The following is a 20,320-nucleotide window of genomic DNA, read 5'->3' as shown; positions in this document are numbered from 1 at the left end:
GCACTGGGTTCAATTCTCAGCACCACATATAAATAAATAAAATAATAGTTCATCATCAACAACAACAAATATTTTTTAAAAATTTTTAAAAATAAAAAAATAATTTGTAAAGTTACTTATCAGTTTCATCATTTTCTTTTTCTGGTGTTCCCTAAGTTCTGAAATGTTCAGAAGAAAATCTGGGAAGATAAAGATTCCCCAGGAAAATCCAGATACTCCTTTCCTTATTTCAAATTTTCAAGACCCACCAACAGGTCAGGAAAGAGACTTTGAACTTTTGAAACGCCACTGGAGTCTTCAAGCAAGCATTTCATAAGTGGGCACACCCCCACCCTCAAAGCTAAAAACCCATCACTGTAAGAGATCATTACCTTTCGAATAAAGTTGACATGGCATTCACCCTTCTGCACAAGTGGAGGGCAGTTGGGGGGCACCTCGCGGCTGGTGTAAGCTTTGCTCTGCTTTGCAGCGTACAGCACTGCTGACTGGAAACGCAGCTCAATGGAGTTCATGACTCTAACCACATTGGTAATATCGAAGATCTGAATTAAAGGGGAAGAACAGTCAGCCCCACGATGTGGAAGTAGTCGTGTGTGTAAAATTTTAGATAAAGGTAGAATATATGAAAAATGTATCAAATATTCAAATCTAGAGTTAGCCTGCTCAATGGAAAGCAGCTCTACAAAATAGCAGAACTTAGTTGCACACTTTTAGTTATAACTAAGCATATTCTCCCACCCAAACACAGATTTCTAGGTTTCTTCTTCTATTTTTACTGACAGATGATGGTCCAGGGAAACAGACAGAACAGAAAGTATCTTTAGTATGGGAATGTCTGCTCTAGCTATTTGCACGTGGCCTTGAACTGCCAAGGATTCCTAGACACATCATGACAACCCGACTCTCTGGAATGCATAGCATGTATTTCTAAGTCATAGTTATTTTTGTTTTGAAGCGTCTATCCTTGAAAGGGAAAGGAGATCAGGATACAGTCTCTTAGTCTATTCCAGAAAGAAAACATTTTCTATTCAAAATAATTTCTCAGTTGTCATCTCCCATGAAACTCTGGATCACCTAACAAATGAGATCAGAATAGCATCATTCCACACATCCTAGATGCCAAGAACTTGCCAATCATCTCGTATAATTTGTTTATTGAATCCCCATGATCTGTAGTGTTCCATGATTCTACAAATGTAACTTACCCCATGTTGCAAAGAGCTTACACTTGTCTCATGGCCAATTATGCACTTACCATTCTCTATTCACAAAACAACACAAATACACATGAATTTTTTTTTTTTTTTTTTTTTTTTTTTTTTTTTTTTTTTTTAGTTTCTGCAGGTATTTTATTATTTGAAAATTTACATCATATGGTGCTTAGGACAGGTTGATGATAAACTCCATTAGGTTTCTCAACAGATTTCATGTTGTATAAAGTTGACAAGATAATGACATTCCCAATCTCAGTATACCAAGATTCCTTTTTTGTTTTCTTTTCTAATATGCCATGCCAACAATAGAGGGAATAAAATAACATGAAACATATCAACGGCTGGATAATGACATTAATCTTAGAGGAATGCCTTTCCTAAAATTCTATGTCATTATGACTTTTTTTTTTTTTACATTTACATAGGGTAATGATGTCTATTTTATTTTTCCCTTCCCCCCACCCCTCCCACCCCTCTTTTCCCTCTACACAGTCCTTCTTTCCTTCATTCTTGCCACTGTCCTTAGCCTAACTCTAAACCTAACCCTAAACCTAATGCTAGCCCCTCCCACCCCCCATTATATGTCCTCATCCGCTTATCAGCGAGATCATTCGACCTTTAGTTTTTTGAGATTGGCTTATCTCACTTAGCATGAATTTTTTTTAAACCTGATTACTTACGTATTTGTTGAACATGTTGTCTGTTTTCCCAATAGTAACGTTATTCAACAGGATTTCTGAAACTGTATCAACTCCCTCAAATATCAAATTTATTATTTGCCATTTGCTAGAAAAAGATTTTGAAAACAAGATGCATAAAAATTGATTTGCAAAAGTCTTTTTGTAATTAGTTAAGAACTAAAGAAATATTTTACAGAAAACGTATATTCTTAAACAGTCATTTTCAACCGAAGTTTCAGGAATATTTGTTTAATATATGTTGCTATTTTCTAAGTGATCCAGCTCATCTTTCCATATAATATATCAATCAATCACCACAAAATCTAGAACACACCTTACAATTTCCAAGTGCATCAATTTTTCTTTCAGTTACTTCACAAAGTTCTTATGAGAATCAAGTTAAATAATAGACACAAAGCATTATCACAAATTATTACGTTTACTGACACAATCTAAGAGAGCACAGTAACTACTAACTTGAATCTCTAAGTAGATGCTATGTGCCCAGCACTCTGCTAAGCCTCATGGGAACAGGCTCTGAACTTAAGGAATCTGAAAGCTGGCTGGCATTCTAGCCAAATACACAGGAAACAAAAACTTGCAATCTATCCTACTATGTAGTAGAGCCAGAAACACCGTAGGCATTGAAGACTGGAAAATAGTGCTTCATTAAGGGAAAAGAAGAGGCCATTAGGACATAAATTCAGTTTTAAAAGAGACTATCAATTGGTTGAATTGGGGGTATGTAGAGCTCAAAGTGAAATAGGACTGCTAGGGAGGTATCATCTGAAAATAAAAGCCTGGAGCACAGTAACTCCATGATACTGAGCACAATGTTCTGAATTTGTTTTTTAAGAGACTAGTAAATAATTACCAAAAAAATTCATATTAAGGGAACAGAAAATTTTTTAAATTTATTTAATATTAATGGTGATATACATACTTAAATTATATTCTTCTTTATGTAGAAATATATGCTTATAATAACAGAATATTACTTCTTTTCATGCCCTCATGACATGGCATAAGGTCAAGTCGTGGTCTCAGTGGCTGGTTAGCACCACACAGAACAAATAATGTATCTATGATTCTACTTAACAATGCTATAAATGTACACACTTTATTGGTTACTGGGGGGAGGGTTGGGAGGAGGGAATTTACATAGGAGAACTGAGTAGGTCTAGGTGACTTCATTATAATCACTGGAAAAATGATTCCATAAGATGCAATTTCATGATCAGTGGCACCATCCTCACACACAAAACATTAATCACATGTTCACTCTTGCAGTGCAAGGCTTTAATCTGACTTAACTCTCTGATATGAAACCTACGCAAAGGTAAAAGAAGAAAAGCTCACAAAATAATAACTATAGTGTATGTACAAATAACTATTATGTATTTACCTGATATCAAAGGGAATTTTAAATTCCTTGCTATAAGTCCAGTTATCCAAGGAAATCCATCTATAATTAAGGTCATTAAATCCATAGTAAGGATCCTGTTGATAAAAGGTAAAAATTATGATAGACACCTAAATATGCAAAAATAAATAAATAATACAAATTACTAACAACAGTTATTGATTACCTAAAAATTAATGAGCTCTTGGTCTAAGAGAACAAAGAGGTCAGATTATTAACACTAAAAAATGTGGAGGAATTATTTCAATAGATGCAGAAAAAGTATTCAATAAAATACAGCATCCCTTCATGCTCAGAAAACTAGAAAAAATAGGGATAGTGGGAACATTCCTTAACATTGTAAAGGCCATCTATGCTAAGCCCATGGCCAATATCATTCTAAATGGTGAAAAACTGAAAGCATTCCCCCTAAAAACTGGAACAAGGCAGGGATGCCCTCTTTCACCACTTCTATTCAACATCATCCTTGAAACTCTAGCCAGAGCAATTAGACAAACCAAAGAAATTAAAGGGATACAAATAGGAAAAGAAGAACTCAAACTATCCCTGTTCGCAGACGACATGATTAAATATTTAGAGGAAACCGGACATTCCACCAGAAAACTTTTAGAACTCATAAGTGAATTCAGTAAAGTAGCAGGTTACAAGATCAATGTTCATAAATCCAATGCATTTTTATACATAAGTGATGAATCTTCAGAAAGAGAAGTTAGGAAAACTACCCCATTCACAATAGCATCGAAAAAAATAAAACACTTGGGAATCAATCTCACAAAAGAGGTGAAAGACCTCTACAATGAGAACTACAGAACATTAAAGAAAGAAATTCAAGAAAACCTTAGAAGATGGAAAGATCTCCCATGTTCTTGGATAGGCAGAACTAATATTGTCAAAATGCCCATACTACCAAAAGTGCTATACAGATTCAATGCAATTCCAATTAAAATCCCAATGATGTACCTTATAGAAATAGAGCAAGCAATCATGAAATTCATCTGGAAGAATAAGAAACCCAGAATAGATAAAGCAATCCTTAGCAGGAAGAGCAAAGCAGGGGGTATCGCAATACCAGATCTTCAACTCTACTGCAAAGCAATAGTAACAAAAACGGCATGGTATTGGTACCAAAATAGACAGGTAGATCAACGGGACAGAATAGAGGACATGGACACAAACCCAAATAAATACAATTTTCTCATACTAGACAAAGGGGCCAAAAATATGCAATGGAGAAAAGATAGCCTATTCAACAAATGGTGCTGGTAAAACTGGAAATCCATATGCAGCAGAATGAAATTAAATCCATATCTCTCACCCTGCACAAAACTAAACTCAAAATGGATCAAGGACCTCGGAATCAGACCAGAGACCCTGCTTCTTAGAGAAGAAAAAGTAGGTTCAAATCTTCAACATGTCGGCTTAGGATCAGACTTCCTGAACAGGACTCCCATAGCACAAGAAATAAAAGCAAGAATCAACAACTGGGGTAGATTCAAACTAAATAGCTTTCTCTCAGCAAAGGAAATTATGAGCAACATGAAGAGAGAGCCTACAGAGTGGGAGAAAATCTTTGCCACTCATACTTCAGATAGAGCACTAATTTCCAGAATATATAAAGAACTCAAAAAACACTACACCAAGAATACAAATAATCCAATCAACAAACGGGCTAAGGAAATGAACAGACACTTCACAGAAGAAGATGTACAAGCAATCAACAGATATATGAAAAAAATGTTCAACATCTTTAGTAATAAGAGAAATGCAAATCAAAACTACCCTAAGATTCCATCTCACCCCAATTAGAATGGCGATTATCAAGAACACAAGCAACAATAGGTGTTGGCAAGGATGTGGGGAAAAAGGTACACTCATACATTGCTGGTGGGGCTGTATATTAGTGCAGCCACTCTGGAAAGCAGTGTGGAGATTCCTTAGAAAACTTGAAATGGAACTACCATTTGACCCAGCTATCCCACTCCTCAGCCTATACCCAAAAGACTTAAAATCAGCATACTACAGAGATACAGCCACATCAATGTTCATAGCTGCTCAATTCATAATAGCCAGATTGTGGAACCAACCTAGATGCCCTTCATTTGATGAATGGATAAAGAAACTGTGTTATATATATACAATGGAATACTACTCAGCCATAAAGAATGCTAAAATTATGGCATTTGCAGGCAAATGGATGAAATTGGAGAATATCATGCTAAGTGAGATAAGCCAATCTCAAAAAACCAAAGGACGAATGATCTCACTGATAAGCGGATGATAACACATAATGGGGGGTGGGAGGGAGCAAGAATGGAGGAAGGAAGGACTGTATAGAGGGAAAAGAGGGGTGGGAGGGGTGGGGGGAAGGGGAAAAATAACAGAATGAATCAAACAACATTACCCTATGTAAATTTATGATTACACAAATGGTATGCCTTTACTCCATGTACAGAGAAACAACATGTACCCCATTTGTTTACAAGAAAATATATATACATATATATGAGAAGTTTAATAAATAAAAAAAAATGTGGAGGAAAAAAATTCCAACAAAACATCTGAAAATGAAAACGTTCTGAGATATAAATAATATGATTTCATTATCAAAGAACATGTGGAGTCAAGATTGGTAGCACTTGTTAAAACCTGATAGAACCACTGAAGTATTGGTAGAGACTGAAAGATAGGGTTTTTTTTTGCTTTGTTTTGGGTTTTTTTTTTAATATTTTTTAGTTGTCAATGGACCTTTATTTTATTTATTTATATGTGGTGCTGAGGATCGAACCCAGTGCCTCACACGTGCTAGGCAAGTGCTCTTCCACTGAGTCACAACCCCAGCCCTGAAAGAGTTTTGATGCTAGCTAGCAATCTTTCATGGCCCTTTAGTTCTCACTTGGCTTGTTGCTGCCACTACTCCAGTTGGCCTCCAGGGGGCACACTTCTCTACTGCCCAAAGGTCAGTAAACTCCCATTCCTTTAGAAATGATATATGACTGTTTCATGCTGCAGTGGCAGAGCTGAGTAGACATGACAGAAAACATATGGCCCCCAAAATCAAAAATGTGTAGTATCTAGCACTTTACTGAAAACACTGGCCAACCCCTGCCCAACACTGACCAAAGTGTTCAAAGATCTTGTTCCATTTCAGTGTCTGGTCCCAAGTCCTCCTTTTCATTATCTCCATATCTTTTTTCCCTACCCATTTTCTACCTTTGACCTTTCATAAGAGGGCTCCCAGACAGAGGTAGAACAGAAAGTAGTAAGTGAAGCTTTTCTGTTCATCTGTGAACATCACCTGGCTACAGAGAAGAAACCTGGGCACAGAGGGACTTCCCCCTCCACCAAGGACAGGGACAGGGGTTTTTTACTTAGGGAATGCAACTCCAGATGGAGAAAGAAAAACCAACTTTGTCTAGTTTCCACAAAGGTAAGAGCTAAATGACCCAGTTAGGCTGGCAGTGGCCAGCTGGACAGCTGTCCAGGAGACTAATCTATCAGAGGCACTAGAACATCATTGGGTGTGTATCAAGATCAAGATCAAGACAGTAGGAGTCAGTCACAAACTGTTCCTAACTGGATGAAATGTTTCGATAAACTACCAGGAGAGAGGGAATAAATGATGAAATTTAATAACAACAGATAATTATCAAACTGATTTTTTTTTTTTTTTTTTTTTTTTTTTTTTTTTTTTGGTAGCAGGGACTGAACCCAGGGGCACTCAAATACTAAGCCACATCCCCAGCCCTTTTTAGTTTTTATTTTATTTTGAGACAGGGCCTTGCTTAGTTGCTTAGGACCTCACTAAATTGCTGAGGCTGGCTTTGACTTGCGATCCTCCTACCTCAGCCTCCCAAGTCACTGGGATTACAGGCCTGTACCACCACACTTGATTGTCAAACTGATTTGTAAGTTCTGGTTAATGGTAAGGTTTTGTACTGTTAAAGGGTTTGTGCCTGGCCCAGCTAACTTGCCTCTTTTCCTCCTCAGCCCACACACAGGACTCAGCTCCTCCAGTGAACAAACAGGGAACAAATATTTAAAGACACAGGTTTGAAGAAGTACTTCATTGTTAATTTGGCCATGTGTTTCTACCAGGCCCTATTTATAACTCTACATTGTGAACTTAGTCCAATACAGTTAAAAATATCATATGAGAAGGAAAGGGTGAGAACAACTCAGTCACAACACCTCACACCTAAACCAGGGCTGGCTGGCCATCTGGCTGGCAGACCTCAAGTCCCTGTCCTGTCTCCCAGGTCTTTGGTGGAAGTTGCCTGTCCAGTTCAAGAAGGCAATCTTTCTAGGTATATATTTTTTTAATATACAAACAATTTACAGGTTAAAATGTTTCTCTGACTTGAGAGAACCCATCTGAGAAATCATCATACTGTACGATTCCACATACGTGACATTTTTCAACAAATATCTGTCTGGGACTGAACTCTTGTACTAGGCCCTAACAGACTAGATCAGACCAAAATGGCATCACTTGTGCTAAACGAACTTTAAGGAAGCAGGGAGATCCCCAAACTGAACAGGTTTTTCTACACCAAATTCAGTGTAATAAAGAACTCGCTGCTTTAACCCTTTCAAGAAAAGGAGCCCAGAGTAACTTGATGTTAACAAACCCATTTTTTCTATTTTCTGTTTGCTTGTTGCCATCTTAAAACCACTACTGTTCAGTCAATGAGTGGGAAGTCTCATTCTGTTTTAGAGAATGGAGGTGGTTCTGGTTCATGAAGTGTGAATAAAAGCCCACTGGATCTTTAAATTTGCTGTCATATTTTGTGATTTAACACAGAAAAGGCAAAACTACAAGAGACCATAAAAGACTCAGTAGCTGCCAAGGGTTGAAAGGGAAGGAGGGATGAATGGTTGGAACACAGGATGTTTGGGGCAGTGAAACTATTATGTGTGGTTCTACAGTGGTGTATATGTGTCATTACCCATTTGTCCTAATCCACTGACTGTACAACCAAAAGTGAGCCAGAATGCGAAGTGTGGACTTTGGGTGATAATAATGTGTCAGTGTTGGTCCCCTGATTGTAACAGATGCACCACTTTGTATCACTCTGGTGGAGAATGTTGATAAGAGGGAGGCTGTGCCCCGTGGTATATGGGAACACTCTGTACTTTCCATTCAATTTTGCTCAGAATCCATAAGTGCTCTATAAAAGGTAGTCTATTATAAATTTTGTTCTTACTAAGGAAAAATACCATACAGAAAGCTTGCAGAGTCTTAAATTACATTTATAATAACTACTCCAAATGTTAATCAACCAACATAATTTAGTTTCAGATTGGTCTGACCCCCTTGGATCATATTAAAATTCTGAGTGCTATTTAAAGCAAACAGCAGCTCAGTGTTACCTATTAAGACTAAGGACCCATGTATGTCACTGAGCTTTTAAGCAAACTCATGAACCCTAAGACCAATAACAGTATTATTTGTTGACCACGTACTGTATATCACCCTCCAAACAGGCACTCATGTACTCTTATCTTCATTATAAACTCATGCAGTAAATATCATTTTACAAAGGAAGAAACTAAAGTTCCAAAAGCTAAAGTGTCTTTCCTGAGGTCCCACGACCAAGCAGAAGTACATCCCAGAATGAAACCAAGTTACACCTTATTTACTTACACTTTTATACCAGATGATATCTGCAACATTCATAACAATAGCTAAAAGTTGCTGCATGTGACCCTACTAGGTCAGCACCATTATCACTCCCATTTACTCACAGAGAATTCAAGGCTCAAAGGCAAGCAGCAATTAAATTACGGAGTACTGACTCAGACCTAGGAAATCTGTCTCAGAGTCCACACACGTAATCATTACCTAGTACTGCCATTAGTGTCACAAACACCATCAGTAGCTACAATGTCAATGCTATTTATAAAGCACAAACCATGAGATAAATATGGCATGTGTGTGCCTGAGCTGGTTATTTATAATTGATATTTACCCTCCTTAAAACATATCAACAAACCAGTTATCATCAGAACAACTGAATGACAGCATTAGTCTCATTTTCTCAGTAAGCTTCTGGCCTCCATTTATTATATCTGGTTATAGAAATACAGACTACTTTACCAGATGTATAGATTTTCCTCCCAAATTCTGTTTCAGCCCAAAACCTGGCATAAAGTCAGATATAACTAGCTCAAATGGAGCTAAATAAAGACTTTATAACCATTCCATCTTCTTGGACAAAAATAATAAGTAAATAAATATTCTGAAAACAAGCAAAACTAAACAATATACTGATTAAGATACACAGATATTTAAAATATTAAGACCTTAATTTGTAAGAAACAATGAAATGATAATTCAGAATAATAATGTATAGCTTGGATTTTTTTTTTTTTTTTTTTACTCCCTTCTACTATGCTGGGGATTGTGTGCTCTACCACTGAGCTACATCCCTAGGTTTTTTTTTTTATTTCTGAGACAGAATCTCAGTAAGGTGCCCAGGCTAGCCTTGAATTTGTGATACTCCTGCCTCAGTCTCCCAAATTGCTGAGATTACAGGCATGCACTACTGTGCCTGGCTTAGCTTTGATCTTAAAAGTCCCCCAAATGTCCATATGGTATAAAAGCTTGGTCTACAGCATGGCACTATTGGCAGGTGGCAGACCCTTTAAGAGGGAGCCTAGTGGGAAGTCTTCTGTCATTGTGGGTGTGCCCTTGAAGGGGCTGGAGGTGTGAAGGGGATCTCAGCTGCTTCTCTCCTTCCTCTATTTGGCTTCTCAGTCATGAGGTGAGTTAATGTGCTCCACCATGCCCTGCTACCATGATATACCACCACAGGCCCAAAACAACAGGGCCAATTGATCATAAACTGACATCTGCAAAACTGAGAGCCCTTTATAAGTTGATTATCTTGGATATTTTTTACAGTGACGAAAAGCTCACTAACACAGTGGATAATTTTAAGAGAAGCAGGCAATAAGATTGAGGAGAGGCAAATAACTGCAATGGTATCAGTGATATGCAGGCTTGTAAGTCTGATGGTGGGTATATAGCTATTCATATAATTATTAGACTTTTAAAATCATAAACACAGGGCTGGGGACATAGCTCAGAAGTAGAGTGCTTGTCTAGCATGTGAAAGGCCCTGGGTTCAATCCCCCATACTGCAAAAAATTTCCATGAACTAAGTACTATTATAAGAAAAAAAAAGAAAGAAAATGTTAGGGTTGGGGATGTAGCTCAGTGCTAGAGTGCTTACCTCACATGCATAAAGCCATGGGTTTACTCCCCAGCACCAAACCAAAAATAAATAAAGGAAAAGAGAAAGGGAAGGAGGGCAGGAAGGGATATACTCTCTGAATATTGGTTTCTCTATTGTTAGACACAATCTTCAGCTATGATTCTGACTTCAAAGAGTGTATAGATGCAGCCCACAAGTCAGTCAAAACATTTTGTTCAGCCTGAACAATCTTTTTTTCTAAAATCCTTATGTAAATAAAGACTGTTTCCATCTAATACTGCTCTAGGTGAAAAGTAATTGCAATTTAATAAGGCTCCTTATTTTTCTGACCAAAGAGACTAAGAGGGGGAAAAAAGACAATTTGCTTAGCCCACTGTTAAGTGCCAAGCATCACGCAAGGGACCTCAAAGAGACTTGAGGTAAGTGGTTTGATCCCCTCACTCCAGTGTAGCAGCAAGCTGCCAGAAGCTAGAACTCATGAAAGTCTAGAAAAAATGTTTAGAAAGATTCTTTTTTTGGGGGGGCGGGGGTGCTGGGGATCAAACCTAGGGCTTTGTGCTTACAAGGCAAGCACTCTACCAACTGAGCTATCTCCCCAGCCCCATAGAAAGATTCTTAACCTACACTTGCTCAGGGAGCAAGGCTGAACAGTTGAAGAGTCCCACAGAGATGGCTGCTGTCTCTGAGATGAAGTTAGAGGTGCATGGAGCTCATGGGTGGAAGAGGTAGTGAGACAGTCATTTTTTAAATGGGTTTGTGCCCCAGCTCAACCCTGGTACTTGTGGGACCTCATGAAGCTCATAAAGCACCATTTTCTCAGATCCTGAATGGAGATAATAAGTATACCCACATGCCTCACAAATCAGTACAAAGATTATGAGATAATTTTGAAAAGTGCTTAGAACTGTTCTTGGCACACAGTGAGCACTCAATAATGAGAGCTGCTGTTTCTATTATACATAGTAATCTGAAATGATTTCTAAGATTTATCAAATCAAAAGTCAGTATAAGGACTAGGGAGATAGCTCAGTTGGAAGAGTGCTTGCCTTACAAGCACAAGGCCCTGGGTTCAATCCCCAGCACCGCAAAAAAAGAAAAAAGAAAAAAATAAGTCAGTATAAAACAACTTAGATGTAGAATGCCATCATTTGTAGGGAGAAATAGATAAGTCTATAGATGATATATGTCATATGTTTATCCAGAAGAATATACAAGACACTAATTGTTTCTGTGGAAGGAAGGAACTGATGAACTAGAAGACAGTGATAGAAGACTTGCTTTTCACTAAATGTCCTACTTTTAAAAGTTTTTACCACTTATATGCTCTATTTATTTCAAGAAGTCATTAAAATTGAATATTTTTAAAAAAAATAAGTTACAGTGATAGCAGTAGAAATGACTAGGACAAAATGGCTATACAATATCATAGGTGGTAAGGTAGTGAAGGTTGGACCACAAAATTCAGTACCTGCAATATGAGGTAAGAAGAGAAGAAATAAAAACAAAAATAAATGGCATCAAGATTCTGAGCATAGTACACTAAGAAAATACTCATGTTTTTATTAGAGATAGGTACAGTAAGAGAAGCTGAAGATTGAGAGGACTTCAAGAAGAGATTTAGATATACTGAGTTTCATATACCATGAGGACATTCAGGTGAGAATGGAGTAGAATTTCTCAATGGAAACCAGGAGAGAGGTGGCAGACAGAGATAAGTGACTGAGCTATTTTGGCACAGAGGTAATGGTTCACCAGAGTCTTCCAAGATACAGAGAATAGTGATATGTGGATTAACCCTCAAGCAATGCTTATATTCACTGAAAATTTAAGCAAATGGGATGCTTTGGGTGGCAAATTTGAACAACAGTATATCATTCTCTTGTCACAATTTTCACTGGGCATTTTAAAATTAAAACAATGATTGTTTTCTTTGCTAACTACTTACTTTTTTGCATTTTATTTTTTTATTTGCTCTTTTTGGATATGCATGATAGTACAGTGTATTTTGACATATTATACATACATGGAATGTAACTCATTCTAATTAGGATCCCACTCCTGTGGTTGTAATGATGTGGAGTTTCATTGTTGGTGTATTCATATATGAACATAGGAAAATTATGTCCAATTCATCCTGCTGTCTTTCCTATTCCCATCCCCCCTCCCTTCTCTTCATTCCCCTTTGTCTAATCCACTGAACTTCTATTCTTCCCTCTCTCCCTTTACTGTGTGGCTATTTACTCTTCCTGCTAATAGGCACCACAATGGGTGAAGAGAACATATTGGTTTGAATCGCTGCTCCATCATTTATTAGACAGATGATTTTGGGCAATAACTTCTCTGAGCCTCAGTCAATGTGAGGCTTTATGTATACTTTCCACATAGTTATTGTGGAAATTATATGAAAAATTGCACTGAAAGGGCCCAGAAGAGTGCAGTGAACATGGAAGACATTAAATAAATATTACATGAAAATAAATTTTATAGTCTAGGTTGAAGAAATACACTTATATGTGATAAGGACCAACCAGTACCCCACCTAAAAATTCTATTTCAGACAGGCCTTTGATTCTCAGTGTTGGGTCAAATTAAGTCAATCTTTCCATGGCCCAACTATAACCTGTATGGCATCAAATGTGAAAGTATGTGACCAGGTTTAAGAATCAAATTTTTTTTTTTTTTTTTTTTTTTTTTTTTTTTGGTGCTGGGGATCGAACCCAGGGCCTTGTGCTTGCGAGGCAAGCACTCAACTGACTGAGCTATCTCCCCAACCCCAAGAATCAAAATTTTTTAAATACTTTTTTAAAATAAAAAATGAGGGCCTAAAGACCTCATGATTCTCTCTTCCCAGAAACTGATGTTGTGAATTTATAACTATTTCTGTTTAAACTTAGCATAATATTGCATGCAGTCATTAGCTAACTTATCTCCATAATGTCACACATGGTTTAAGCAGACAAACTTTTAGAAGAAAACATATGGATCCTTAAATGAGTCCTCTATTAAAACTTTTGAAGCAATTTCCCATCATAAAATGATCAAAGTCTTTGTAATGCCTAAGACCTACGTGGATGGTTAGTATAACAACTAGGAAAGTATCTTCTGTTTTCAGAATAAATTTATGTTTAGTAATTTTGAACTGCACTTATGAGATTTCCTACTTTGAAAAACATCAAAATATCTCATGGGTGATAATGGAATTGTGGTTATATTTTTTAAAAAGAAAGTCCTTAAGCCAAACCAAAATATTTGTGGATGGAATAATATATCTGAAAGTGCTTCAAAATAGTAAATAGTAGTGTACTGGGTAGGGGAGGAAACAAAATTAGTTCTAAATTGATAAATGTTGAAGCCAGGTAATGAATAAATGGAAGTTCATTTTGCTATTTTTATTTTAGTATCTCTTTGAAATTTACCACAATAATTTTAAAAATATTCACATGAAATTTGCTTCTTTACAACTTAAAAGAACATAAAAATGTACATTCATCAACTCTGATGTACATGTTATTAGAATGTATTTATGAATGATAACCTGCAGATTAGGGCCTCTAGGCAGAATGATTAAAACTATGTTAATCACATGTATTACACATGATATGATCCTATAGTTTATATTTGATGTATTTACCTGTCTAAAAATATCCTTCTTTAGTCATTTTTCCAAAGTACATAAGAAGAATATAAGGTAATAATAAAATTTAGAGACAAAATACTAAACATCTGGTTCCCACCCCTTTTTAACATGTGTATATTTATAACATATTTTCTTCTATTTTTAAGTGTATATTTTGAGGAAGGCATATCTTTACAATGGATCCTAGGTGTTTATTGAAAACTGCCCTGGATTTATATTTATAAACAGACACAGAAAGATGTTCATCACATATTTTACATGAAAAAATAGCTTTCAAAACCATCTTAGACAATTGCTTCATTTTATATTATTGTACATACTTACAGAATGTCTGGAAAGATAAACTCTAAATATTTTACAGGGATTATCTTTGTTTTACAGTGTACTTTTAATTGGTTTTCTTTATTTATATTTTCTACTCTTTTTCTGTACTGGGAATTAAACCCAGGGGCACTGAACCACTGAGACAAATTCCCAGCCCTTTTTATATTTTGAGACAGGGTCTCACTTAGTTGCTGAGGGCCTCGGTAAGTTGCTGGGACTGGTTTTGAACTTGTGATCCTTCTGCCTCAGTCTATCAAGCCACTGGGAACTACATTAATTTTTTGTATAATAAAGATTAAACTTTTATAATTCTTTTTAAAAGATTAAAAGAGAAGGAATAAGAAAATTATATCGGTATATGAGATTTTGGTACATAATAAAATTAATACTTCAGTGAACAAAAGAGAAATTGTTCAAATGATGGATATGAACAACTTATAAGCCATTTAAAAATCAATGTGTCAAATTTTTAAACATAAAAAAAGGGAACCATAGGAATAGGGGGATGTGCTTTCTAAGCATAGCACCTTTCATGTAGTTTCCAAAGGTTCCTGGGTATAAGTTTGAATGTTGGGAGGTGGTGGGATCTTTAAGAGGTGGGGCCTGGTGCAAGGTTCTTATTGGCCCATATGTTCTCCTCCCTCACACAGGCTGCCTGTGATAGGATCTGCCATGGTGTAGCCTATAGGACTTTTGCAAAGCTAGCAAACTGCTGTTTGAACTTCAGCCTCCAAAACTGCTAGTTAAATAAACACTCTCTTTTCTGTATGAAGTACCCAGCCTCAGTATTTCATTATAATAATGGAAAATTTACTAATACACTAACCAAAGAAACAATCAGAAAAGAAAAATCTTAAAATATTTCTATATAAAACTTTAAAACACCTACATGAAAAATATATCATTAATGGGAAATATTTGAAAATATGTAACATGTAAAAACATCTTAAAGTTTATATTTTTAAAAAAATGACTAGCCAGTGGATAAATAAAAAAACATGAATAGCCTCCAAATCACTAGCAAACATACTCAATAAACACATCAAAGGTATTTAACCTCACTAAAAGGTAAATTGGGTTTTTTTTGCTCTAATTAGTTATACATGACAGTAGAATGCATTTTTGACACACCATACATAGACTGAGTGTAATTTATTCTTCTGGTTGTACATGATGTAGAGTTACACCAGTCATGCAATCATACATGCACATAGGGTAATAATGTCTGATTCATTCTACTGTCATTCCTACCCCCATAACCCTTCCCCTATTCACTCACCTCTGTCTAATCCAAAGTACCTCTATTTTTCCCTAGCAACCCCCTTATTGTGAAATAGCATCTGTGTATCAGAGAAAACAGGTAAATTGGGTTTTGTTGTTGTTTCTTTTAACTAATATTCCAACCTAGCGCCTAAAAAAGTAATCTGATAAAATGGTTATGGGAGTGTACAATTAGTATAGTTTTATGAAGAACAACCCAAAAGTGCATACAAAAACTTAAACCTGCATTCCCTTTGAATTGGTTATTCTACTTTTAAATATTTGTCTAAGAAAATAAGGATCAATACTAAATTTTCATTTAAAGGATTGCTCCCTACAAAAAGAAAAAGATGAAATCAGCTCTAACCATCCAATAATAAGTGACTGATTATAGGTGAAGGTAAATGTGTAGTGGAAGAAAAGAGATCCATTAAGCATGGTTTGTAGAAATATGCTTACTGAATATAAGACTATCACAAAATATTAAATATAAAAAGTTGTTAAACCATACATTTAAATACTTACAAATGTGCAGTCATAGAAAAATCCTGAATGGATATAGTATCTTTTTAAATTTTAATAGTGGTTATCTCTGGAAGTCAGTTTTACAACTTTTCTTATTGTTATTTATATCTTCCAATTTGGACACACTGAACATACCCTTAAAAATAATCTTTTCAAAATTTATAAAAATAAAAAAGTACATAGGAAAACTGAGAACATTCCTAACAAAAGAGTCCCCTTATCTATGCACTTCACATATTATATAGCAATTTGTTAGGTTTCTGCCTCACAAAATTACCTTTCACAAAATAGAAACTCGAGTCTTACTCATTTCCTTCCAATTTCTGATGCCTATTACTGCATGGCATAACAGGGCAAATAAATAACAGGGAGTGCAAGCTCTCCAAGATATCTGTTGGGCTCAGAAAACCATACCCCAAAATAGAACTAAGGTATATCTGACCTTTACCACCACTCTTACCCCTCAAATTCCAACCCTACCCCATCTCTCCTCCCCTTTGTCTCTGAAAGTGCAGGAAGGGGCTTTATCTGAAGTTCCCCGCTGTGTTGTCCTTAAAGAACAGGGTACAGTAAAACACCATGTCCCTGAATGCCTATTTCTATTCCCAAATACCTAGCCAAGTCAAGGGAAGGAAGAGAGTCTGGGCAGAAGTGCCCAGATAAATATTTTCATTTTTTTTTTATGGTGCTGGGGATTGAACCCAAGGCCTGGTGCATGCTAGGCAAGCCCTCTTCCACTGAGTCCCATCCCCAGATAACACATTTTCTTGAAGGACACTGACTCTCTCTCAAGTAAGGTGGGAATTAGGGCAAGTTAATATTATCTGTAGAGAGCTGCTTTCTTGCATGCATACCAAGTTTCCTGGGGTGTTGCTAATACAATAGAATAAAGCAAGCTAAGTTGATGCTTATTCTGTAAACTAAACTATAATACCCCCTTCCTGTAATAACAGATCAGAGCATCGCAGAGAGGGAAGTGCTTATCCAAGGAGCTGGCCCCGAATGAAGCATCCTGAGGTATAGGAGGTGCTGCTCTCTTGGGAGGTATGGGAGGGAACTGCATGGAACAGAGGTATAACTGTCTAGCCCATTGCAACTGGAATTTCTGGTGAACACCTGTCTATCCTGTTGACAATAGGCCTTTGGTGAAACTTCTGTCTGTCCAGTCTGTCACCACTGACTTCCCTTGTAAACATTTCTCAGTAAACTCTATACTTCCTATCTCATGTCCAGGTGTCTTCCTTGTTTCTTGGCAATCTGTCCCACTTGCCTAGTGGGTGGTAAACATTACATTCCCTTATTTACCCAAAGCCTGGATCCTCCAGAAGATTAACTAGAAAGAAAAAAGACTAGAATTGACACCATACTCAAAGCCCAGACAAACTTCATACTGGACTATTGTTTGTTGTTTGGTCCTATTCATCTCCCCTAAAAACCATTTACACTTTCTTTAAAATTGCCTACAGCCTTCACTTTCTTCTCCCCAAGAAGTGAGTATTTAAGCTTCAACCATCTGACCCTCCTTTGAATTTCTTATTTTGTATGACTCATTGGTTCTTGCATGTTTTCAGTTTGTATGCCTTTTCTTCTGCTAATCTACCTATTGTCAATCTACTTAGTAGACTCAAATTAGTAAAACTTCAGTGAGTGGAAAGAAAGTTTCTTTTACTCCTCCACACCTAAGATTAAGTTTTTGTCAGGAAATCCAAACAATCACCTATGAAACAGCCCATTGGTCACAGAGCCTCTCAGTAAATGCAAATTTCATTTAACCAGCAGTTTAGATTTTTTTTAAAATCCTCAAGTTTTCCTTGATTCCTCATTCTCTCCCCTCACATCCAATCCATCAACAAACCCAACTGAACAATTCCTGTTTGTTGTACAGTTAAAATGTGTTCTTGTATTTCCCATTGCTTTAATTCTACTAGTAAAACAAGGCAAACAGAGACCCTGCAGATAAACACAGGCATTCTCAAAATAAGTGTAATGAAGCCTCAGGCACGGAGGCTATGGTCCATGTCACATGTACTTTATTAACTAAAAATAAAGTACTTAAGATTGAAAATGATTCCCTAAGAACATTCGTACAGTCTCAATATCATATCATTCATTTCCTTTCTGAAATACACCTGAGGCAGGAGAGTACTAATGAGTACCAGATCAGACATTTTGTCCTGTCATTGAAGTAAATTTATAATGATACTCCTCTAAAAGACATGATTAAAAAAAAAAAAAAAAAAAAAAAAAAAAAAAAAAAAAAAAAACCATGTTAAGAAAACAGAATATAGAATCCAGGCTATGAAGTTGGGTCCAACAACTTGAGTAAGAATTCCATATCTGTCAACTTCATTGCTTGTGATAGTGGCATGTTCTCTAACTTCTCCTGAAATCGATAACTCCTTATCATCAATAAAATCCAGGTAAGAACACTTCCTCCCTAATTGTTTTGAGGATTGGAACAATATGTGCCAACGATAAAAGCATCAAGTACATCTTGCCCTGAGCAAAGACAAGATGTGAGAAAACAATAAGCAGCAATTGGAACACCAAAAGCTGTGGAAGATGAATGTCTGTTTGCAGATGCCCAGGCTGCCAAATAGAAAACATCCCTCCAAGGAGTCTGTTATTTGGAGAATCTATTATGTGATGGGGACCTACACATATGCAACACATATGCATCCACACATACATCCCACATGCCTGCCACATTCCCTCATGTAACAGTCAGTCTTAAAATTTATTTTAGGTTTCAACTAGGGATGGAGAGGGCCCTGGTACCACCAACCCCCATCCAATATATTCAGAATTTACACTGGCACTGACAACCCCAGATTTATTCTTTTAAAAAAAAAAAAATTTTAGATGTTGATGAACCTTTATTTTATTCATTTATTTATATGTGCCTCACACATGCTAGGCAAGTGCACTACCACTGAGCCACAACCCTAGCCCCAGATTTACTCTTGTAGATCTCATTCTCCTTAACCTATGTGTTGTATCAAGCCCAAATCTGACTCTCTGAAGCTTAAGAGCAAAAATGAAAACCTGAGATATTACTTGATAAACTCTTAGTTAGCTAAAAGGCTATACAGTCTCCTGCAGCGCCCAGGTAGTGGGAATAGTTATCTCCCACCTTACGCTTGCCAGTGACTTGTCCTTTGTACAGCGCTTCTGTCCAGAACTATGGCAATAAGTAAACTTCGAACAGAAATACTGTTTTCTCTGACTAAACTTCCTCTTTCCTGAGCTACTGATCTCCCAGCTTGGTTCGGTCAGTCTCCATCTAGCCTATAGCCACTGCCCCCGTCCCGCCTCTCGGACCACAAGATGCAAAGCGGAGGTTAAATGCCAAGCCGACGAGAACAGCCAGGCTCGAGGGCTGCAGGCGGTCCCGGGCCCCCTCGTCACTCCGGGAACTCGGGCGCAGGCTCCCCGATGGACGGCCGCACACCGTACCTGGATTAGGCCCTGCTGGAACAAGGCGCTGTGCACGCAGCCGGGGACGGTCCCGAGCAGCTCCAGCGAGCCGTTCCCGCTGCGGATCCTCCAGCTTCCTCCTAGGCCGTAGCTGAGCGCCCCGGAAGTCGAGCCCGACCGGCACAGCACCAGCAGCAGGAGCAGGTGGAGGCGCATCTCGGTGCTGGAGCCTGGCGGGCTCGCCCGAAGGGTCGGGTTCCGCCGCTTCAGGGGACCCAAGGCGAGGACACCCGTCAGTCTTGCTGAAAAGCCGAAGCTTTAGCTGTCCCCACCCCAGGGCCCGGGACCCGCCCCCAGATGCCGGCCCCGCCCCAGGTCAGCTGAGCGCTCTCCACCGCGCCTCGGGCCCTGGACCCGGAGGCCCGGCCCCCCGAGCGGGAACTTGGGCCTTCGTTAACGGTTCCAAACTGGGAGTCTCTGCGGGTTGCGTCCTCCTGTAGAGTTTCTTCCCGCTTCCCTGGTATATGTGCTGGAAGGCAAGAACGTTATACGGTAATTGGGACACACATCCCTGGGAACAAAGTGGCACAAAGTCTGTGGGAGATCAGGGGCAGACAGTATGT

General features: G+C 37.7%; 1 protein-coding gene across 3 annotated transcripts in view; it reads right to left on the bottom strand.

Moving 5' to 3' along the window:
• Positions 1 to 20,035, bottom strand: part of Manba (mannosidase beta) — a 143,449-nt gene extending 123,414 nt beyond the window's left edge. For all 3 annotated transcript variants that reach the window (XR_007110524.1, XR_007110523.1, XM_047566735.1), the window contains exons 1-4: positions 19,737 to 20,035; positions 3,300 to 3,394; positions 1,895 to 2,000; positions 372 to 542 (exon numbers count right to left, since the gene is read on the bottom strand). Coding sequence is in view for 1 of the 3 variants with exons in the window: in XM_047566735.1 (XP_047422691.1) it covers positions 372 to 542; positions 1,895 to 2,000; positions 3,300 to 3,394; positions 19,737 to 19,913 (549 nt within the window). In the remaining 2 variants the exon portion in view is untranslated. The remainder of the gene's footprint in view (positions 1 to 371; positions 543 to 1,894; positions 2,001 to 3,299; positions 3,395 to 19,736) is intronic.
• Positions 20,036 to 20,320: the final 285 nt, after the last annotated feature.

This window comes from Sciurus carolinensis, chromosome 10 (assembly GCF_902686445.1).
Source record: "Sciurus carolinensis chromosome 10, mSciCar1.2, whole genome shotgun sequence".
Taxonomy (NCBI): domain Eukaryota; kingdom Metazoa; phylum Chordata; class Mammalia; order Rodentia; family Sciuridae; genus Sciurus; species Sciurus carolinensis.
Note: the sequence above shows the minus strand (reverse complement) of the source record. Positions and strands in the feature narration are given on the sequence as shown.